Here is a 21782-nt window from a genome sequence, read left to right on the forward strand (position 1 = left end):
GGGATGCCTGGCCACCGAGGGAGGACACGGGGGAGCCCGCGTGTGCAGGGCTGAGGGGACACATCCAGAGGGGAATTGTGCCACCATGAATGCCCGTGAAGGCAGAGCCAGCCCGTGGGACCCCCACGGGACCCCGGGCAAGGGCAGTCTCGAGGGTCGGGGTGTGCAGGGTGCCCCATGGAACACTGGGAGGCGGGCGGCAATGTGCTGGAGCAGCCGGGACATCGAGAGCTGTTTTCCCCGCCTGGATCGGCTCGGCTTGGCGCGCTCCCTCCTTGCCCCTGAGCAGAATCAGGTGTGCACACACCCCTCCAGCCCCTGCGACTTTATTAGGGATAGGGATAGCAATGGGCATCCTGTAAGGAACTGGCCTCGGGAGCGGCTGCTGTAGGGAAAGTCCTCTGGGAATGGCAGTCCGAGCAGGGCTGAGCCCGGGAGGAGGGAGCAGCTGCCGAGGCCGCAGGCTGGGCTGGGCACGGATGCGCTACATCCAGACGGGATGCGGGTTGGCCGCCTGACGGGGCTGAGCCCCGAGGTCCAGCGCTCCCCGCTTCCCGAGGGGCCTCGGCACCTCCCGGCAGGGCCGCGGGGGCGGCTCCAGCACACGGTGGGTCTGGCGCAGCGGGATCTCCTGGGTGTCCCCCCTGCCCTCGGGGGACACCTGGCTCGGGTGGGTGGCCGCGTGCAGCGCGGACAGCGAGCAGTCCCCCAGCCCCGCCGCGTCCCGAGCCAGGATGGCCGATTTGGGTCTCTTGTGGTGGCCCACGCCGGGGGGGCTGAGCGGGTGCCCACAGGATGGGCTCGGTGCCCCATAGCGGGGTCGGCCACCCCACTGCTCCTCCCCTGAGGGCGAAGGGACCCGCGGCCCGGGGGGGCTCCAGCGCCACTGGCCCCCGGCCGGGCTCTCTGCCTGCTTGTTGGGGCCTTCATCGGGGGCTGGGATCCACGTGTTGGGGACCCCCTCGAAGATGAAGTAGGCTGGGTTGGTGTAGCCGGTGGCCTCAGGGAGGCTGCGGGGCCGGCTTCTGCGGAACAGAGCGGGAGAGGGCTCAGCATCCCCCACGGCCGCGGCTCGCGGTGGGGCCGAGCCCGGTCGGGTACCTGCGGGGCTGCAGGGGTGGTTTGGGGCGCAGCGGGGTGTCTGTCACCGGCTCAGCATCCTCCTCCTCAAAGCTGATCCACTCTGCAAAGGCACCCAAGTCTGGGCTCACCCCACGGCCGGGGTCCGGGGGGCAGTGTGGGCACGGGCAGCCCCACACCACGTCCGGGGTGTCCCTGAGCCCAGCGCTGGGAGGGGCTGGTGTGCCCCCCGTACCATAGAGCCTCTCGCGGGTGCTGCGCCGCTCCGTGGGCACCCGGACCCGCATCCAGCCGCGTATGGAGCCCGTCTCCTCCCCACGGTGGAAGAGGAAGGTCTCGAACTGCTGGGCTGTGCTGCCAATCATTGACCTCAGGGCAATGCAGCACTCGCCTGGGGGCACAGCAGGCACCCGTGTCAGCCCCTGGGGGGGGGGCAGCTGAGCCCCCCGTGTGCAGCAGCACTCTGGAATATGTTGGGTGCCACTGTTCCTCCTGCCAAGCTCCAGCTGCCAAACCTTACACCCAGCAGGCTGTTACCTGTGGGGCTGTGCTTGGCACCCTCATGCCATCACAGTGTCCCCATGTCACCATCCTGCACCTACCGTAGGACTCGCAGCTCTCCACGCCCTTGATGCTGAGGAGCAGGTGCTGGTCCCCCAGGTACTCCAGGTCTGGCAGGATGGGGTTCAGCTGCATGTGGAGAGAGGGGTGCTCTGGGGGCTGCTGCAGGGTAGGGGGGCACAGGGAGGCTCTGCCCTGGGGCTGGTGACAGGGTTTGGATCTGAATCCAGGGTTTAGATTCAGAGGGAGGGATGGGGAAGAGGAGGCAGGAGGATGCTCCAGGGCTGTGTACCACAGGCAGATGCTTTGCGGACCAGCCCAACTTGAGGAATCCAGGGATGTCACAGTTCTGGAAGGTGTTCTCCCCGCTCCGCTGCATCTCTGTGGGGGACAGCAGGGGCACAGCTACGGCAGGGCCAGCTCACCCCCTTGATGCACCCCCAGCCCCCTGGGCACCCCCTCACCCTCCAGGCAGTAGGAGTGGAACTCGATGTAGCACTTGCTGCGGCTGGTGGTTTTCAGGATCACCTCGAGGCTCTCCCACTCGATGCAGGCCAGCGCCTCGGGGCTGGAGCCAGGGGCTGCAGGCAGGTACCAGAGGGTCAGTGTCTGCCAGGGCTCACCCCAAACCGGGCACGGGGGTGACACACCCCAACCCCTTACCCTCCTTGGGCACAAACTGCGACGTCACTCCCACCTCGAAGGTGGCAAAGACGGGCGAGTGGTCGCTGGTCACGATGTCATCGGTGCAGCCTGGATGGTGGCAGGGGTCAGCTGGGTGACAGTCCCCAAGCCCTGGGGTCCTGGGCAGCACTGGCCACCCCAAGCTCCCCCATTGCTGGGTTTTAACTCACCGTAGGAGTTACAGACCACGTGGGTCTCCGGGTGTGACTTCCACAGGATGCGATCACACCACGAGGGGACGTTGATCCTCACCTGGAAGTAGGGAAAGCAGTTGGTGCTGATGCCCTCGAGTGTGGCTCCTCCAGCCCAGAAAGACCTCCCAGCACCCCAGAAAGTGAGTTCCCTCCTGCCCAGACCCCCTCTGGGGAGGGAACAGGATGGTGGTGTGGGGGAGATCACCATGCAGCCCCTTGGCACCCTGCTGTCGCCATTCCCAGAGATGTCCTGTTTGGAAGGAGGCTTCAGGAACTCACCCCCGTGGGCTTGAACTTCTGCCACACGTAGGTGTCCCGGGAGCCCCGCTCGTACCGGTACGTGGGGGGGAAGGAGATGTCACCTTCACCTGCGAACAAAGACATGGAGGTGGCACAGGGGCCATTGTCCCTGCCTGTCCCCACAGCAACTGTCCCTGTAGGGAGTCACGGTCCCCATGTGAGGCTCACACCGACAGCTGGCACCCCTGGCACGGTTCACATCAAGGTCCCCCAGGCTCTGGGCACCTTGTGCAGGGCTGTGCCAGGACAGGGGACCCCCGAGTGCCTGGGGTGGCACAGGGGGAGGGCTGTGGGGACCCCGGGTGCCACTGTCCCAGTGGGGGGAGCAGCGCCCTTGTCCCCACACTCACTGAATCGCAGGAACACCTTGTTCTTCTCCCGCTCCAGGTTGAGCTGGTCCACAGCCAAGAGGGCTTGAAACTCCTTCTTGGTGACATGGGCAAGGATGTCCTGTGTCGAGGGGGAAGGCTTAGTGAGCCCCAGGGGCTCCTCTCGCCCTGCTGACCCCAGCGTGGTCCCTGTGGGGTCCCACCTCCATGCCCATGTCCAGGCGGTAGTTGAGGTCCCCAAACCAGAAGAGGTGGGTGAAGCGCAGGGTGAGGTCGAAGCCCCCCAGACGTTTGTCACCCAGGACCAGGGAGTGCAGGATGTCACTGTAGTTCTGGTTACGCCTGTGGGGGGGGAATGGCAGCACCATGTGAGCCACCCTGTGTGAGACACCTCATCCTCATCCTGCCCCTGCTGGGTGGGGACAGGGACAGCCCCTCAGCACTCCTCCAGCCCCCTGAGACACCCACCTGCCCTGGGGCAGCCCCATCCCTCCGAGCCCCTCCATCACCTGTGGGTCTTCTCACTGCCGGAGGTCAGGTGGCAGTTGACGAAGCCAAAGGAGGTCCCATTGAAAAGGAAGGAGACGCCCACAGCTCCCTTGTTTCCTGCAGGGATGTGCTACCACTGAGCTCTGGGGCAGCCCAGAGGTCCTGTCCTGGCCCTTGGGCTGCCCCCCCATTCTGGGTATCCCATCCCATGCCATCCCTACCCAGTGTGTTGGCGATCCCGGTTTTCACGCTGGAGGTGTGGACGTGGCTGATGCGCCGCTCGTGCTCCGGCTTCACCAGCACCACGATCTTGATGCTCCAGAGGCACTGCAGGGCCACCTGTGGAGGGGCAGGGGGTGAGCCTGCCTGCCCCCCACGCTGCCCCACGGCCAGGTGTGGTGGGGATGGAGATGCAGGTAGGTCAGCCAGCCCATCCCTGACTGCAGGGCAGGGCACTCCTGGAGTCCGTGGGGCACAGGAGGTTCCCTGGGCTGCATTTGGGGGGGAGAGGGCCCCGGGGTGGTGGCTGTCGGTAACCAGCCCCCTGAGCCTGCTGGGGATGGCTTTGGGCTGCTGGGATCAGGTGCCTCTGGCACAGCCAGGGGTCCAGGCCGTTACCACTCGGTAGTCGATGGCCATGAGGGTCTTGAGGGAGGCGCGCAGGAACTCGACCCACTCGCGGTCGCCCAGGGAGTTCTCCTGGGTGCCGATAACGTAGATGTCGTGGGGGATGCAGGCTGTGGTCTCGTCCTGGGTGTGCCCCAGGCCCCTCGAGGTCAGCCAGGAGGCCAGGGAGCGGGGGGGTGGGGTGCTGCCTGCAAGAAGGGACACGGGTCACCGGGGAGGGGACACGGGCCAGGCTCCTCCAGCTCCACTACAGCCCATACCCTGTGCATACCCAGGAGCTGCCGGGGTGGGAAGCATCATGCCAGCCCCATGGTTCACCCAGGTCCCTCCCAGACTGATGCTGGGATTTACAGCCCAAAACCCTCCCAGTATCCCAGCTCCTCTGTTTCACTAACACCCACCAGGTGAGTGGATCACGATGGGACAGGCAAACCCAAAAGCAGCCAGGTTGGTGTCTTGTCCAGCCTCCTCCTCCCACCAAGGAGCAGCTCTGACCTGAGGCTTCCTGGGGTGGCTCCCCGCAGCCCTCACCTCCCAAAACCCACCCAAGCTCACAAGAGCCTCCCAGGACAACGTGACCTTCTCCTGACCCCTTACCCATGTTCCACGTCCCGATGTACACTGAGACGAGCTCAGGCTCATCCAGGTTGGAGTGCTGGATCTTCATCAGCTGCAGCAGCTGGCAAAAGGCCTCTCGCTTCTGTGGGATGATGAGGGTGTTTTAGGGTCTCAAAGGGGAAGAGGGGAGGTACAGCACCTTGGGATTGGGGGAATGTCACCCCCAGGCATAGGAGGGGTGGTCTCAGCCCTGAGATCATTCCTTTGCTGCTTCCCAATGGCTCCATTGCCCCAGGACCTGCAGGTGCCACTTACCCTCGCACTGGGGAAGACGAAGTCCCTGCCCAGGCTCTTCTGGGACTCCCGGGCCCACACCAGCCTCACCTTGCTCTGCACACTCTGGTACTTGATCAGCTGCAGGACTGAATGACGGGTGTCGGAGGGCAGTGGTGGACCCCACCTCCCACCGTGGGGGTGACAGGCAGCGTGGGACGGGAGGTCAAGGTGTGACATGGTCTGTGGCCCATCGCCCCGGAATCAGGCCTGTGCCAGGGAATCCTACAGCCCCAAAGGGTCCTATTGGCAGCCCACGGGGGTCAGCAGCCGCTTACTTTTGTCCTGTGGGATCACCTCCTCCGGGGACCCGCTGTCCCGCTTGGTGACGGCCACCGTGCCCGACTCCACATCCACCAGCAGGACCACGCGCTGAGACTTGCCTGCCTTCACCTGCACAGGGGGACGTGGCTCCCGGGTCTGTCCCACGCCTGCCCTGCCCCAGCAGGGACGCCAGGGCCCTGCTGTGCCCCCTGCCCTCACCTCGAAGCTCTGCACAGCCAAGGGCTTGGCAGACGGGGGTGGCCCCACCACCGCGCTGGGCAGTGCCAGGTTGTGCCTCGACACCGTCTCCTGCAGCGACTTCAGCACCTGCCGCAGAGACGGGCACTGCTCTGGGGGCACTGGGCTAACTGGGAGCCCTGGGCACCCTGCCCTGGCAGGCACCCTGGGGCTGTGCCGCTGCCAGCAGCTTGGTCTGCTGGAGGGTTTAATTTAGGTGAGGGATTTGCTGGATCAGAATTAACCCCCAGCCCGGGGCATAGCTGTGCCTCCCTCTACACCCAGCCTGGCACCGTGGCGTGGGGACAGGCACCTTCTTCTCCAGCGAAGAGAGGAGATTGTTGACAGTGGATATCTTGTGGAGGAGCAGCTCAAGGTCTGGATCGCTGGTCAGGAGACCCTGAGGAGAAGGATGGATATTTCTAGAGCAGCACAGTGGCACTGGACTGTTGGATTCCTCCTGGTGGGTCTGTGCTACACCCCAAGATGTGGGGGGATCTGGCAGGGGAAGCAGCTGTGGCTGTGGGGGTCTCACCTGCTCCCTGGCTGGGCTGCGAGGGGACACAGGGGGGTCGAACACCCTGGCCAGTGCCTCCAGACCCGCCAGAGTGAAGTCAATCTCACTGCAGGGGAGGAGAGGAGCAAGTCAGAACCAGCGTGGGCATCTCCTGAGCCTTGATGGCAAGGCTCAGCCACCATAGGGGGATGGGGACAAGGTGGGTGACCCCGGGGGGTGTCCCTGCTCCAGCCCTGCCACTCCTGGCCCACTGACCTGTGCAGTGGCTGGCAGGCCGTGGCCAGGGCGGTGCTGAGGTGCTGCAGCTGTGAGTGCCCGAGGCACAGGGCCTGTGAGTCCAGCTGCACGTGGTGGTTCAGGTACTCGGCCACGAAGCCCATGAAGTCGCTGGCAGGGCTGCAAGAGGGGTGGGCATAAAGACCCCCCCTGGGCATGCCCATCCCACCCCCAGTGCCAGCCCAGGGTGGGCAGGGGGGCACTACCTGCTGTGGACCTGCTCCTGCAGCCTCTGGTGCAGCTGCTGTGGGATGTGGGTCTGGCTGGCCACGGGAGCGCTGGGCCACGTGCCCACCATGGCTGGCACTGCGTGCCTCCCGCCCCGGCCATCCTCCCCATCTGTGGGCAGAGTTCAGCCAGCTCAGTGGGACCTTTCCCCGCTCCCACCCTGGCACAGCCCCCCCGCCCCCTCCCCAGCTCACCCAAGTCGTCGTCGGGCACCCGCCGTGCCCGGTGCACGGGGTAGAGCAGGGGGGTCACCAGCCCGTTGTTGGGGTGCTGGTAGGCACAGATCAGGTCAGGGAGGGTGCAGAAACACTGGGCTTGGATGCCCTGGATGGTCTGGGAGGCAGAGGAGGGGAAGCACCATCACATCCTGTCCTCTGCCAGGGGACCCATGGGTGAGGACCCATTAGGAGCGTGGAGACATCTGCCTGGTTCAGCAGACATGGACCCCCAGGATGCTCTTTTTAGGGGACAGAAAGGGCAGCTGCAGAGGGCTGGGTACCAGGAGAAACCCTGAAGTGACACCAGAGAGGAAGTGAAGCTGAGCCAGCGGCCAGGACAGACACCTTGGAGACAGGTATGACAGGAATAGGGTCTGTGTGGCCAGGCTGGGGCAGGGGACAGTGGCAGGAAGGGGAAGAGTGTTTTGCTGTGGGGAGGCATCTTTGAGCTGAAGGAGTGGCTGCAAAGTGCTCACATCCTGCAGCTCGTGCAGAAAACAAACCACAGGCTGGGCATCCTGCAGCTCGTGCAGAAAACAAACCACAGGCTGGGGCTCATGAGGCTGGGGCTCATGAGGAGCACCCCAGGCCCTCCACAGCTACATCCTGTCCATGCCCCAGCTCAGGGGCACTACCCAGGGCAGGAGGGATGCCCTGGGGGGCACCCGCTGCTGTGCACCCCCACACACCCACCTGCACTGAGAGCAGCCCCTCGTCATCTGGGAGGATGCGATAGGTGTGGACGTGCCGCTGGAACCTGGGAGAGAGCAGGTGAGGGTCCCCCATGGCACTGCCCATGGCACTGCAGGCATGTGGCAGCGTTGGGGGCCCAGCTCTGAGGCAAACACCCCGTGCCCTCAGCAGAGGGAGGAACCGGGCTCACATTTCTGGAAATAAAAGCCTCACCCTTGGTCCAGGGTGTGTGCCCCTTGCAGGGAGGATGTGCAGTGTCCCCCTGCCTCCAAACAGCACAGACATGGCATGGCCATGACTCCACCAGCATTCCCTGGGGCACCCACAGCCCCGTGGTTCCACGTGGCACTGAAGGCTTTGGGCACCTCAGAGCCTGTTGCTCTGCTCCCCATGGCTGTGACAGCCTGGTTGTACTTGCCCTGAGGCCACTGCACATCCCTGCCTGTACCACCATCCTGTGCCACCACCCTGTGGCACCAGCCTGGACTCTTTACTCGAGTCCTGCAGCCCCTCAGCACCACGTGTTTGCAATTTGTCCCACACACGGGGCCAGGCCTGTGTAGGAAGGGGGGGCATCCTGCCAAACCCGCCAACACAGGCAGGAAGGGTGCAGAGCAGGAAAGATGCAGGCAGCAGCAGGGGTGCAGGCAGCAGGAAGGGTGCAGACAGCCCCAGCAGGCAGCTCTCAGGGGCTGTACCGCTGGTTCCAGGTTGAGGGATGGCAAGAGGCCTCGTGTTGGGGATGCACCCCAAAGTCCCAGCACCGGAGTTGCTCACAGTGGGCATCATGGTCCGGATGTGGCCATGTTGGTGGGTAAGGGAGAGGGGATGTTTGTTTTTGCAGAGGGAGGGAGGTGTGTGTCAGCCTCTCCCGCTCCCACGAGTGTGGCCAGGCCAGTGGGCTGCCCAAAATGGCTCAGCCTGCCTTGGATTTTGGGTTCTCCCTTCAGCAGCCACAGTGCTGGGTGGCCCAGGCTTCATCTGCTCCCAAGGACACAGGGGTTCTCCAGTGGTCTGACCTGGGGATCACTCAAAAACCCCAGTGCCAGGGAGCTGGCACCCCGCTCATCCCACTGGGGGTTTGGCAGTGCCTGGAGCAGGGAGAGGGACAGGGATGCCAGTGAGGGGCAGGAGAGAAGCCGGGAGCAGGGACTCACAGGAGGCAGAGGGCATATGCCCCCGCAACCGACTCGCTGTCCCGCACGAGGAAGGAGCCGTCCCGCCCGGCCCTGGCCAACAGCTCCTCGGCCTCCACCCTGCTGATGTCCCGGTGGTACCAGCTGGCTGCTGCCATCCTGCTGTGCCCTGTCCCAGCCCCACATCCAGCTCAGCAGTGCCAGCTGGCCATGCACTGGCCCACGGGGGCGGGTGAAGGGGGTGCTGTGGGGGTCCCTCGGTCCCCAAGCGCGGTGCTGCCCACAGGTCCCAGCGGGTGAGGGGCAGCCCCTGAGGAGAAGTTCACAGGGACAGGGTGCCCCACGGCCAGGCAGCCTGGCAGAGGCAGGACCAGGGCGGCAGCTGGTGAAGGCTGGGAGTCTGGATAATCCTCATGGCGGAGGCTCCAGCCTGCAGGGAGCACAGGGGCAGGTCAGTGGGAGGATCAGTCCCACGGGGGAGCAGCCCGGGGCCACCATCCTGCCCCGGTGCATGGCGAGGACAGGCCATGCTGGTGCCCCGGGGGCACACAGGGGTCTGATGCCACCCCCCACACTCACCGTCTCTCTCAGACGCCGTGGGGACTCCTGGGGTTCCTGTAGGGTGCTGTGGGCAGTGAGCTGAACTTTTCAGGTGCAGCCAAGCAGCAGCAGAGCCGTGATGCTGCACTGGCCTCTCTGGGCTCCCTCCGGTGGGTCACAGCAGTTCCCTGCCCATCACGCTGCCCATTGGGGTGGCATCATGGGGCCAATGCCCACACTGATGCCCCCAGTCCCACTGGCTGGGCCCACCTGCTCAGTGCCCTGTGCCTTTCACTCTGTGGCTGCTCTCTTCCTCCTTCTCTTCCTCCTCCTCGCCCCTCCCCTGCTCCAGCCCCGCTACCACGGGAAGCCACAGCCCTGCAGGCTGAGCATGGCAGGGGCAGCAGGGCCACTCCTGGAGTGCCTCCAGCCCACTCCTGCTGTGCTTTCTCCTCAGGGATGATGGATGAGGCAGAGCCACATCCCTCAGGCAGGACCTTGGGAGAAGGGACTGCCAATGGCGTAGGACAGCAGGAAGCCCCTGAAATGTGTTTGGGGTGGAGGGTAGGTGAGCATGTGGGCAGGGACTGAGATGGTCACTGTGTGGAGATGGAGCTACTCTGGGCACCAGGCACCCACGATGGCACTTATGTCACTCCACCTGCCTTGCCTGCAGGCAGAAGGGAATTGGGGTTCTGGGACTTCCAGGAAGGGGCCGGGAAGGAGAGGATTTTGCCAGTGGGACAGGGCTGCAGACAGCACTGGGGCTCCCCACAGCTCCCGGTGCAGCCCCAGAGTTTTGCTCCTCGTGGCCAGGAGCGAGCGGCCACACGTGCGGCGGATTGAACTGCACAGGCTGATTAGCACCAATTAATTACAGATGAGCAGCAGCCACCGTCTGCTACCCAAGTGCCTGGCAGCACCACGGCTGCTGGGGGGGAGAGGGGGCAGCAGGTTCCTGCTGGAGGAGGATAAGGATGAGGATAGAGTGCTGTGCCAAGCCACTCTCCTGGCCGTCCGCCACCCTCGGCATCCCAAACTGATCTGTGCAGCCATGAGCCAATGCAAAGGGACTGTCGCCCACCACCTCCTGCCCCAGCCACCAGTGCAGATGTGCCAAAAGCCCCTTGAGGCTTCCTCCTGGATTCCCAGCCTCAAGAGGAACCTGTGGCCAGGCCACCAAGAAGTTGGGCCAGCCTCTTGACTTTGGGCTGGCGGCTCTGGGCCATGCGGCAGCAGGTGCGTCTCTCGCCAGCCCCTGCCTTGGGGACACACAGTGGTGGTGGGTTTGTGCAGGGACAGCGGCTGGAGCCCCCCATCCTGCTGGACACCCCCATCCTGCCAGAGGCCCCATCCCACCAGAGGCCCCATCCCGCCGGCGCTGCTCCCTCCCGTTACTTAACAGCGCGTCAGTAATTCCCGCGGCCGCGGAGATGCCTGTCTTCGACTAATGCCATCCACGCCTCCTAATCCGGATCAGGGGAGGAAGCCCTGGAGCTCTGAGGGGCTTTGGGAAATCAGCAGTGCCTGCTGTGAGTGTTTATGTAAGGTGGCTGCCGTGCACAGTGCCAGAGGCCCCGGCACCCGGCGAGCTCTGCCAGCACCTGGGCACAGGTGTAGTTGGGAAGGCAATGTGGGATCAGTGCCAGATTTCTGCACCCAGGCCCCCTTCGGAGGGCAGACCCTACGGACACAGGGGCCTTCTCTGGTGGGGCAGGACATTCCAGGGCACCATCCACTGGGAGACAGGGATGAAGCCAGGCCCCCACATGTTTCACCAGCCCCGTGTCCCTGGTGTCATGCCCCTTTGGAAGTGGCTGAGCTGTGCCTCATGCACCACATGGACCTGCAGGGATGGTGGGATGAGGCAGATGAGAGGAACATTTGGCCATTTATTACTTACACATGAAAAAGGAAGAAGGCCTCTCTCATTTCCCTATTATTTATAACACTGCTTCCTTCCCTGGCACTTGGTTTGGAGCTCGGTGCGAATGTGGGAAGGGATGTGGTCTCTGTCCACCTCACCCCTGTTTTGGGGAGGGGAAATATCTGTCCCCCAACTTGGGGAAGGCTGAACCCATGCAGTTGGGACTAAGGTGAGCTGAAGCCATCCACAATGAACTCTGCTGTCCACCCTTGCCATGCTGGACGGACCCTACAGCCACAGGAGAGCAGCACTGGGCACAGGGCCCTTCCTGGGAGTGTAACAAGGAGCCACAAACAGAGTTCAGGATTAGGTGCCCCAGGCCATGGCTGGGCAGCGGGTGTCCAGCTGGGGCTGCCTCCTCCTCCTCCTCTTTCACCCTGTAGCGTGAAGGTCACAGTTCATGTGTCCCCCTGACTGTGGCAGAAATAGCGCCCGTTAATCTGCACCTTAAGCAGCTCTCCTGTGTGCAATTAGAGATCACAAGTCCCGGCCCCAGGGAACGTGTGCTGGCAGATAAAGCCTTGGCAGAAGGGCTGCCATGCCATGGTGGCTCCTGGTGGCTCCCAGTGGCTGCTGGTGGCCCAAAGGGCTCGGGGCACAGGTGGGCTGTGTTAGGGAGGAGTTGGTACCCAGGTGATGAAGGTTGTTGAGCTGATACAGGTTGCTGGGAGGAGGTTGCTGGCAGCTTTGGGATGGAGGTAGGAGTGAGCAGGGACATCCTGACCTCAGTGCTTAGCTCTGGAGGCTGAGCCAGAACCAAATGCACCCCCAAAGCAAAGCATATGGGTGAGCAAGGAAGGGTTTGAGGGATGCTGGAGGAGAGGAGGATGGGTGGGGCCTTGCTGGAGGAGTTTGCAGCTGCCCTAGGCCATCCTTGGGATCTGTGGCCCATCCCAAGAGCCAGCCTGGGGCAGCATCCTGCAGCCATCCCCATGGGAAGGGGATCCCACACTGCAGGCTGGCTGTGGGAATGCTGCTCTCCCGGCAGCTGTAAGGCAGAGCCACTCTGTGCTTTGCAAACCTTGAATTAATGATGTGTTAATTGGGTCAGGCAAGGCCAGCCTGTGGTGTTATGAAATGACCAGGGCTGAGGAGGTCATGCTGGGGGACAAGTGGTAGGTCTCTGTTGCAACACCCAGGGGTGGCTGGTCCTACCCTGGTGATTGAGGGAGGGGGAATCCTGCCAAGGCCTTCACCCCAACATCTTGTACCCCATGGCAAGGGTGTCCCATGTGCCTTGGACTATGGCAGGTCACCTCTAGGTGACCAACTTCATAGGCACGTTGGTCACGCAAGAAGCTGTTTGTGCTTCCATCCGTCTGTTATCCAGCCAGGAAAGTCTGTAAGGGAGGGAGAACATTGGGAAGGTCCCTCACTCCCCTCTGCCATCTCCATCCACCTTCGTGCCCAGGGCTGGCCCAGCTCCACTTGCCATGGGAGCAGCTGTAGAGAGCCCCTGTGGGAACCTGCACCCCTTCTCACCAGGAGCAGAGCTTCCACCTCAATTACCATCACCTTGCTCCTAAGCCCTTTGCCAATCCCCATAAGCTGCTTTCCCAGGGCTCCAGCAGCAGGGTATTTTTAGCCCACTCTTACTCGCAAAGCGTCTCCCCAGTTAATCAACTAATAGGATTCTTCCCGAAAGTACCTCTCCCACACTCACACACAGACACACACCCCCTGCATCCCCAGCCAAGGCTGAGTGGGCGAGATCAGATGCCAGGGGAGGGACAGCCAGGGGGATATAAGAAGCTGCAGGACTGCGAGCAGCCCGTAGTGACTGGGTGGCACTGGGACGTGCCGGCAGAGGAAGAAGAGAGTGTCTGTCTGTCCATCCACCTGCCAGGTGAGTGCTGCCTGCTCTGCTGCCTGGGCCCTGCCAGTGCTTCAGGGTTCAGAGTTTTGGAAAACGCTTAGGGCAGGGACATTGGTGCTGGACTGTGGCTGGAAGGAGGGTGGTTTGGGGCTGAATTGGGAAAAATGAAAAGGATTTCAGCATGGCCAAGCCAGAGGGCACGGGTGGAGGGGTGAGGTAGTGGCGTGCAAGAGCTTAGCCAAAACTAGGAGGGGTTTGAATCCCTTCTCTGGGGCCTGGGAGGTGCAGAGGAGGAGTTCAGCTCTCCTCTCCTCCACCTTTTGTTGTCTCATCCCCAATTCCCGGGGTCTGGAGAGGTTTGAGATCTCTGCTCCCGCTCCCTTCCCACCTTCTCCTGCTGCTGCCCAAGAAACCCTGCAGGTGAGGATTCCTGAGCTTCACATCCCACAGCACCCAGGGGCATCAAAGATCCTGAGCTTGGGACTACTCCCTTGTCTTCCCGTGGCAAGGAAGATCATCTCCTCCCACCGTATCAATGCCTTCTCTCTCACCAGCATCCCTGTGCTTATTTACAGAGGCAACTCTGTCCACGTGCCCCTGGGACTTAACATCCTGCCAGGGATTAAGCTCTGCTCATGTCAGAGCTGCCTAACTTTAAGAAGCTGAGCTCATCCCACCCATTATCCTGGTGAATTGGCTGGTGATCCATGTGATATTTACGGATTCATCCTGGACACCAGGCAGGAGAGAGCAGGACACAGGGAGCAGCTGGGCAGGGCTGGGCAGCACCTGCCACACTCCCAGCATGAAGGGATGGGGATGGAGGGACCTTGTGCCTCGAGACCCCTCTTTCCACAGGGCAATTAAGTTCCCTTGACCTCTTTCCCTGTGGTTTCCTCCTTTTCCCGTGAGTGACAGGACAAAACGAGTTTGTTCCTGCTGTTAAGCCATGGCAGCCAATTTCCTGCAGACAGGAAAAATTCATGGAGTTGAAACTCTGTAAGGCCTTTTGTTCATTTGCTTGCCTTTCCCAGCCTTGAACCTGCTCCACTGGGAGTAACCCCTGTGCTTCCTATTTTAGAGGAATCACAGAATGCTTTGGGTTGAAAGGGACCTTAAAGACCTTCTCACTCCACCCCCTGCCATGGGCAGGAGCACCTTCCACTATCCCAGGTTCCTCCAAACCCCGTCCAACCTGGCCTTTGACGCTTCCAGGGCTGGGGCAGCCACAACTTCTCTCAGCAATTTGTTCCAGTGCCTCACCACTCTCCCAGTAAAGAATATTTTCCTAAATCTAATATAAACCTACTCTTTCACTTTGATTTCTGGGACACCACTCTCCCTTTTTCTCTCTCACCTTCTCTCCACCACCTTTTTGGCCAGGGACAAGGGGCTGGCTTGACCCTGCTGCTCCCTTGTGCCACCCCAAAGCTGGGCAGCCCTCACTGAACCTGGAGCTCCTGAGCTCTGCAAAGGGGACAGGCCCAGCAGTGCCATGTCCTGAGGGCTCTGCAGTTTGTTGGGGTGTGGGGGATGTGTCCTGCTGGAGGCAATGGCTGGGGGCTGCCCCTTCCCCATCTCCTCACCCAGACCTCTCCTCATCTCTCCCCACAGATCCCACCTGTGCAGCCACTGACTGAAAATGGCACAAGGAGCAAAGTAAGTGTCTTTATTTATTTATTTATTTATTTATAACTGGAATGGAGCAGGGCCTTGCAGGGCAGCAGCAGAGGGAGAAAGAGTCCCCCCCACTCTCCCCACCCGCTGCTCCCATGGGCTGGAATGTGAAATCACAGCAGGAGCTGTCATGGAGCCAGGAAAGCCCCTTCTCTTTTTAATTCCTGTTGGGTCTTCTCACCCTTAAGACACAGCAAATCCACCCCCTCCTCCATGGTCGCCCTGAGCTCAGGAGCACAACATCCCCTGAGTGGGGGTTTGGCTCTGAATTCACAGGACACCGAATTCCTGGGGGACAGGACACCCCAAGCAGGCTCTGGGGTAGCTCTTGGTGGTGCAGCACATTTGCAGGGAAACCCCCATCTCCCTGCCCTGGGAGTGGGCTGTGCCCCACCCAGCCTTGTCCAGGGCATTCCCAAATATCTGTCTCTGTTTTCTCCACAGGGTGTTTAAGAAGACCAGCCCCAACACCAAGGTGAGTCCATGGCCTGTCCCCAGGTGTGGTCAGCCCAGGGACAGCCTGTCCTGGGATTCTCCAGGGAGAATCTGCCCCTAGGACCCAAGCTGGGTCTCCCTTCCCTTTGAGATCAGACTGATTCCTACCAGACCTGCCACGATGCCACTGCAGGATGCATTTTTCAAAATAGAAATTAAAAAATGCCCTGATGTGACCCCTTAACTGCAATGTCTGGTCCAACACGGTATTGAGCCCCACAACACAACTCAGGGCTACAAAATTTGGGACCATGGCAAATACTAACCTGCTTCATCCTTTCCCTCCAGCTTTCCATCTACCTGGGGAAGAGAGACTTTGTGGATAACGTGGACTCAGTGGAATCTGTAGGTGAGTAGGTCTGTGCCCAGCACACAGGTGGAAGCACAGGCAGGGAGAGGCCAGGAACACTGGTCTCCATGCAGATGTCTGCTTACCTCTGCTTTCCACTGGAGCAGAAGGAGCAAACATCCTGTTTTCCTGCAAATACCTTTAAGAAAAATGGTGGGGAAAGGGACAAAGTCCCTTTGTGAAACAACCCAGCCATGCTGCTGGGGGAGATGCTGGAGGAGGCATCACCATACCCTGACCAGCAGCTCCCCTTGGTCACCTTTCAGCTGAAAAGTGGATTATTTGAGTTTAAAAAGCTGTGTTTTAGGAAGAATCTTCCCGTGTGGGTGAGCTCACTGTTCCTTCTCTGCTTGTTTGCAGATGGTGTCTGCCTGATCGACCCAGAGTACCTGAAGGACAGGAAAGGTATTGATACAGAAACCACAGGGAATGAGGGGAGGGGTGGAAACCTGTTCAAAGCTCACCAGTGACCTGGGGCTGTGCTCAGGTTAGAGCTGCAGTGTGTTTACAGCTCGTTGGACAGCAGGGCTGCAGCAGCACAGAGACAGGAGGAACCCTGTTGGTTTTATATTTAGTGCCCGAGGCCCAGCTCCTGCTAACAGTCAGGTTTCTGCTGAAGGGTTATTAACATAGGTTTTCTTTCTTCCCTGCCTACCCACCCCCCCGCCATGCCTCCCCTCCATCCCACCCTTCCCTGCCCCTCTCAGTGTACGTGACCCTGACCTGCGCCTTCCGCTACGGCCGCGATGACCTGGACGTGATCGGGTTGACCTTCAGGAAGGACATCTGGGTCCAGACCGTCCAGATCTTCCCACCCGTGCCGGACCAGGCCCCCAAAACCCTCACACCCATGCAGGACAAGCTGCTGAAGAAGCTCGGGGAGAATGCCTACCCCTTCACCTTCGAGGTAGGGGCTGCTCAGCTCTTCCTGGCCATGCTCCCCCATGGAGTGCACTGGGATTTATCTCTGGGCATGCTCTTGATTTCCTTTCTTCTCTCTTTCCCTGTTCTGCCCAGATTGCCACCAACCTGCCCTGCTCCATCAGCCTCCAGCCTGGGCCAGATGATGAGGGAAAGGTGAGCTGCTGTCCCCAACCCGTGTCCCCCGGACCTCTCCTCCCTGGCAGGGAGTTAAATTGTGAGGTGCTAAAAATGAGAGCTGTTTCTCTTTCATGGGGACATGGCCCATGGGGTGAGGGGTGGGGAGGAAGGATGGCTGGAGTCAGCACCAGGATCTCCAGGGGAAGGAACCTAAACCTCAAGCAGCTCCAAGCCCCTCCTGCTCAGTGACCACACGTGTTCCCCCAGGCCTGCGGTGTGGACTTCGAGGTGAAGGGATTTTGTGCTGAAAATCTGGAGGAGAAAATTCACAAAAGGTATTTTCAAGGGATGCCTTTTCTGCCCCACGGCCCTAAAACTGAACCACGGGTTCTTTTCGGGGTGACCAGCGTAGAGGCCAAGCCAAGGGCCTGCTGTCAGCTTGTGCCATGTTTGGGTGGGGTATTCTGCCCGAAATAGGGGCAATGGCCTACTAGCAGGTTGCAATGTGCCCCCTTTGGCTGGAGACACTGTGACTGTCACTGTGACCCCTGGAAGGTGGTGTGGACGTGCCCCCGGTGGGACACTGGGGGTGAGCCCTGCCATCCCGCAGGAACTCCGCGCGCCTCATCATCCGCAAGGTGCAGTTCGCCCCCACACAGACGGGGCCGTCCCCGAAGGCGGAGACCACCCGGCAGTTCATGATGTCAGACAAGCCTCTGCACCTCGAGGCTTCCCTGGATAAGGAGGTCGGTAGGGAGCTGTCCCCTGCTTCGTGCCAGCCCGGGAATGGGGAGCAGGGTAACCATGTAACCAAACCTCTTCCCTCTGCAGATCTACTACCATGGAGAGCCCATCAATGTGACCGTCAACATCAACAACACCACCAACAAGATGGTGAAGAAAATTAAGATCTCAGGTGAGAGGGGGCACAGGGGGAACATCCTGGCACCCACCACATCCCAGTCTCCCTGTGAGAGAGGGGAACAGTGTGTCTGTGCCTCTGCCACACCACCAACATGGCTCTCTCTTGTGTCCCCTCAGTGGATCAGATCACAGATGTGGTCCTCTATTCCCTGGATAAATACACAAAGACTGTGTGCACCGAGGAGATAAAGTAAGGAAAAAGGGGCTGGAGGTGATGTGGCATCTCAGCCAGAGGGAGGAAGAGAAAGAAGGAGGATGGGAGAGGGATGGGGAGAAGGGGTGTGGGAGACGGTTTTACACCAAGCAGCAAAAATATCAGGGTTAGAAGAGCAGGTGCAGAGGAAGCAGAGGAGAGGGAAGGCCGTGGCCCCTGTGGCCCCAGCACAAGGTGGTGGTGGCCAGGAAGGTCCCTGGGGAAGGTGCACAGCTGCCCCCTGGCTTCTTCCTCTCCTCACTTTGCATCTCTGAGGGCAGCCACAGCCTCTTCACCCCTGAGAAAGAGGAGGGATGGAGCAAAGGCTGGGGGGAGAAAAAAAGAAGTGGTTGTGAGGGGGAATGAAAGGAGGAAACAGGCCCTGGCAGCTGTGTGGGGAGGGCAGGGGGGCTGGCTCTGCACAGGTGACTGGGGTGATGCTGAGCACCCACCAGGCTGGTGCTGGCTCTGAGCCCTCCTCTCCCACTCCTTCCAGTGAGACTGTGGCAGCCAACTCCACCTTCTCCAAAACGTACTCCGTGACCCCCCTGCTCTCGGCCAACCGCCAGAAGCGAGGCCTCGCTCTCGATGGGAAGCTCAAGCACGAGGACACCAACTTGGCCTCCACCACCATGTGAGAGCTGGGTGGGATCCCCCTGCTCCCCACTCCTACAGCTTCCCACTGCTCAGGGTGCTCTGGGCTCCCCCACACCTTCTGTGCCTGAGCCCACCCCGCCCAGCTGGAAAACTTAGGGATTTTGTGACACAGACCCACCTCTCCATCCTGTAGGAGAGATGCAGCCTCCCAGTCCCAACACTGTCCAAAGCTGCTGGATCTCTCTGCAGAGCTGGATCTTGTCTTGGAAGTAAATCCCAGCTCAGGCAGTTCAAGAAGCTTCCAGAAACTGCACTGTGGCTTCAGCCAAGTGCTCTGCCCTCCCCTTTTTTTTCCTGTTGTCCTCTCCTGCTAAATCCCACACATAGAGGGGGCATGGATACAGCCCTGAGAGCTGCTGTGGGGGGTGTGGATGGGACCTGTGGGCAGCACTGCCCCCTCACTGCTCCTCTCTGCCTTCCTCCTAGCCTGAGACCCGGCATGGACAAGGAGGTGCTGGGCATCCTGGTGTCCTACAAAGTGAAGGTCAACCTGATGGTGTCCCGAGGAGGGTAAGGCTCTGTGGGCACAGGGATCAGGGACTGCCCCCTTGGGCTGTGCTGGGGGATCTTGCGCCTCCAGGGAGATGGAGAGGGGACTCAGACCATGGGCCCCCTTGCCCCTGCCCTGCTCCCCTGGTCTGTGGGGCAGTGGGCTGCTCTCTGACTCCCACCCCTCTGGCCCCATCACCCCTGCTGTCAATCACCTTCTGCCCTATTATAAAACAAAGTCTAAAACACCTCCCCTCCTCTGCCTTGGCTGATTTCTGTGCCTTCTCTCCTGCTGCCACAGGATCCTGGGGGATCTCACTTCCAGGTAAGGGGGAGCTGCCTGTGGGGCCGGGCACGGTGTGGTTCTGGGGGGGATCATTGACAGAGGTGCTTTTCCTTCCAGCGATGTGGGTGTCGAGATGCCCGTCATCCTCATGCACCCCAAGCCTGACGAGTGTAAGTAGAGTGTGGGATGCTGCCAAAACATGGGGAGGAAGGGGCAGCTCTGGTTCAGAGTGGAACCAGTGAAAGCAACCCTGATACAGCCTGTGCAAAGGGCCCTGCTCTGCCCCGGCTGGGGGGGGCACAGCTGGGCTGCACCCACTCTGTGTCCTGGAGCAGGGTGGGAGCAGTTCTCCTGTGGGATGGGCACAGCTGTCCAGCTGGGCTGCACCCACTCTCTTTCACAGAGTGGTGTGGGAGCAGTCCTCCCCAAAGCACCCTTCCCAGCGTCCCTCTTTCCACAAAAACACCCAGGCATTAAGGGGAGCTGTTAGCTGGTCTGTCTTTTCTGTACTAACCTGCATGTCTCTCTCTCTCCCCATCCCTTTCTCCCCGTGCTGTGCTTATCACTGGACTACAGCTAAGATAAGGTAAAGAGATGTTCCCTCTAACACATCAACCACACAGATCTGCCCCTGTCAGAAGCAGCTGGCAATGCTCTTCCAGCCACAAGTGCCACCGCTGGACACAGTGTCCCCATGGCCTTGATCCCCACACTGAGGTCCCTCAACTGCTGGAAGTCACATCCCTGTGCCCCTAAATGCTCCCCAGCACCAGAGACCTCTTGTCCTCCCACCACATCATCTTACTCCAGCTGAAGCCACAGCTGGGGCTGCTTCCCTCTGGGAAGCCACAGCATGTCAAACCCATTCCTGGCAGCCACAGCCCTGGCTTGTAAAACCCCAAAGGTTTTGTGTCTGGTTCCACCCTGCAATGGGACATGAGCACTGGGATTTGGGGCCTGGAAACCCAGGCTCCAACTGCAGGCTGTCACACCAACCTCTTTCACACTGTCCCTTTCCCAGCTCAGCAAGGACATTTAAACTTCCAGTGGAGCAAACCTCTTGGCCTATCCCCATCATGGCTTCCTGTAGGATTTGCCAAGTCATTTCACATTCCCAAGCTTTTGGAATCACTTTTGCTGACTCTTTTTTTCTGTTTTCCTCCCCCACTTTTCACTTTGTGGCTCTCCCTCGCTGTCACCAGCCATTTGCCTTTCTCAAAGAAGTAGCTCAGCTCTTTGTCACCACTTTCATTTATTTTCCTTCCCTTTTTTTTCCCTTGACAATGCAAAATGTTGCCTTGAAAAACACCAGAAGTTGCAGGCCCAGCTCCTCGGGCCACACAGGCTCACAGTGGAGCCAGTGATGGGGCCTGGGTTTGTGTGCTGGGCTCAGGCTCACAGTGACCTGAGTGTTCCTTGTGGGGTGATGAGGCCAGGGTGACCATCGTGTTGTCCCCAGTAGGAGCAGGGTCTGGGGCCTAGCAGAGATTTCCCCTCCTCACTCTGGTGCATTCTGTGTTCTCACCGTGCTCTGCTCTGCCTTCCAGTGAGGAGGACATTGTCATCGAGGAATTTGCTCGCCAGAAGCTCAAGGGAGAGAAGGACGATGAAGATGAGAAGGAGGAAGCCGAGAAGGAGGGTTAAGCTGCTGGTCCCACACGGCCGTCCCTGGTTTGGGACGTAGCTGCCCGTAGCGTTCCCTGCTGTGCCCACACGGTGCAGCCCCTCAGCCCCTCACAGTCCCCATAGGTACCCCCCTCCCCGGGCTCCTGGCACCCCCTCCAAGCCCTGGTAGTGGTGGCAGGAGCTGCTGCACCTCATCCTGGTGCTGCCATGCTGGAAAGCCCCCCGGTGCTCTCTGTTCCCATGGTGCCAGCAAGGGGACAGGGGCAGGGTGGGTGTGGTGGCCCCGGCCGAGCATGTCACCCACACATCTGTCACCTGCCCAGCTGTGCCCAGCTCTGTGACACTGATCTCAATAAACCCACCCGGTGCCCGGTGCAGGCTCCGTGTTGTGCTGCGGGGGCAGGGGGGCCACCCAGGGCTGGGGGGGAGTCTGAGCCTTTGGGGCAGGGGCTGTGGGGGGCTGAGGCACTGCAGGACCCAGGGAACCTGTTCCTGTCCAGGTCCCCAGTAGAGCAGGTACAAGCCAGGCCCATCTCTGGTACAGCCCAGGTGCATCTGTGGTACAGCTGAGGTCATCCCAGTACAGCCTGGGTGCCCTCCCCAGTACAGCCAGGCCCATCCCCAGTACAATCCAGGCCCATCCTCTCTAAAGCTGGGCCTTCCCCTGGTGCAGCCAGGCCCATTCCCAGTACAGCTGGGCTCCCTCCAGTACAACCACCCCTGGTACAGTTGAGCCCATCTCAGTAAAGCTGGGTCCATCCCCAGCACGGCCAGGTCTATCCTGGTACACCCATCCCCGGTAGAGCCAGGCCTATCCTTGTACAACCATCCCAGTACAGGCAGACCCATCCCAGTAAAGCTGCACCCACCCCCAGCACAGCCAGGTACAACCCTCCCCGGTACAGCCGGGCCCATCCCGGTCCGAGCCGCAGCATCCCCGCCCCGGAGGCCGCTCCGTCGCCATGGCAACCTCCCCAGCACCACGGCAACCGCCCTCCCCGTCGCCACGGCAACCGCCCTGCCCGTTGCCCGGGTAAC

At 60.9% G+C, this 21782-nt stretch overlaps 2 protein-coding genes across 5 annotated transcripts; one reads left to right on the top strand and one right to left on the bottom strand.

Annotated features, from left to right (window-relative positions):
* Positions 1–484: 484 nt before the first annotated feature.
* LOC127471389 (phosphatidylinositol 3,4,5-trisphosphate 5-phosphatase 2-like) lies at positions 485–9122 on the bottom strand. The gene is made up of 24 exons (XM_051788243.1): positions 8746–9122; positions 7589–7652; positions 6872–7010; positions 6656–6788; positions 6429–6569; positions 5970–6279; positions 5639–5746; positions 5434–5548; positions 5138–5244; positions 4862–4964; positions 4256–4452; positions 3859–3976; positions 3658–3754; positions 3352–3490; positions 3170–3269; positions 2799–2887; positions 2496–2577; positions 2305–2394; positions 2106–2222; positions 1934–2022; positions 1683–1770; positions 1316–1471; positions 1102–1183; positions 485–1025 (listed from the first exon to the last, which is right to left on the bottom strand). The coding sequence occupies exons 1-24, from the start codon at positions 8880–8882 to the stop codon at positions 485–487; spliced, it is 3342 nt and encodes a 1113-aa protein (XP_051644203.1). The 5' UTR covers positions 8883–9122.
* Positions 4577–21763, top strand: ARR3 (arrestin 3). 4 transcript variants are annotated; one of them, XM_051783674.1, is made up of 16 exons: positions 4577–4668; positions 14622–14666; positions 15129–15159; positions 15468–15528; positions 15889–15933; positions 16236–16435; positions 16546–16605; positions 16837–16904; positions 17180–17315; positions 17401–17485; positions 17611–17683; positions 18183–18320; positions 18770–18853; positions 19134–19157; positions 19236–19288; positions 20666–21763. In XM_051783674.1, the coding sequence occupies exons 2-16, from the start codon at positions 14650–14652 to the stop codon at positions 20800–20802; spliced, it is 1212 nt and encodes a 403-aa protein (XP_051639634.1). In that variant the 5' UTR covers positions 4577–4668; positions 14622–14649; the 3' UTR covers positions 20803–21763. The 4 variants fall into 4 exon arrangements, with proteins under 4 accessions (XP_051639634.1, XP_051639645.1, XP_051639623.1 ...); XM_051783685.1 differs by lacking the exon at positions 4577–4668 and adding an exon at positions 12954–13037 and having other exon boundaries at positions 19236–19292; positions 20657–21763; XM_051783663.1 differs by lacking the exon at positions 4577–4668 and adding an exon at positions 12954–13037.
* The last annotated feature ends 19 nt before the right edge of the window (positions 21764–21782 follow it).

Source organism: Manacus candei, unplaced genomic scaffold (assembly GCF_025592945.1).
Source record: "Manacus candei isolate 608988 ecotype Guabito, Panama unplaced genomic scaffold, ASM2559294v1 h1tg000003l, whole genome shotgun sequence".
Classification (NCBI taxonomy): Eukaryota; Metazoa; Chordata; class Aves; order Passeriformes; family Pipridae; genus Manacus; species Manacus candei.

What these genes read in the sequence shown, in the direction of transcription:
- LOC127471389 (XM_051788243.1), bottom strand. Translation starts at nt 8,882, where the DNA reads ATGGCAGCAGCCAGCTGGTACCACCGGGACATCAGCAGGGTGGAGGCC. An exon ending in GCCTGCCAGCCACTGCACAG is followed by an intron (nt 6,280 to 6,428) that starts GTCAGTGGGCCA and finishes CCTCCCCTGCAG; the next exon opens with TGAGATTGACTTCACTCTGG. An exon ending in GCCTGGACATGGGCATGGAG is followed by an intron (nt 3,270 to 3,351) that starts GTGGGACCCCAC and finishes CCCTCGACACAG; the next exon opens with GACATCCTTGCCCATGTCAC.
- ARR3 (XM_051783656.1), top strand. Translation starts at nt 15,723, where the DNA reads ATGCTGCTGGGGGAGATGCTGGAGGAGGCATCACCATACCCTGACCAG. An exon ending in GTGTGCACCGAGGAGATAAA is followed by an intron (nt 17,684 to 18,182) that starts GTAAGGAAAAAG and finishes CACTCCTTCCAG; the next exon opens with TGAGACTGTGGCAGCCAACT. An exon ending in CTGGGGGATCTCACTTCCAG is followed by an intron (nt 19,158 to 19,235) that starts GTAAGGGGGAGC and finishes TTTTCCTTCCAG; the next exon opens with CGATGTGGGTGTCGAGATGC.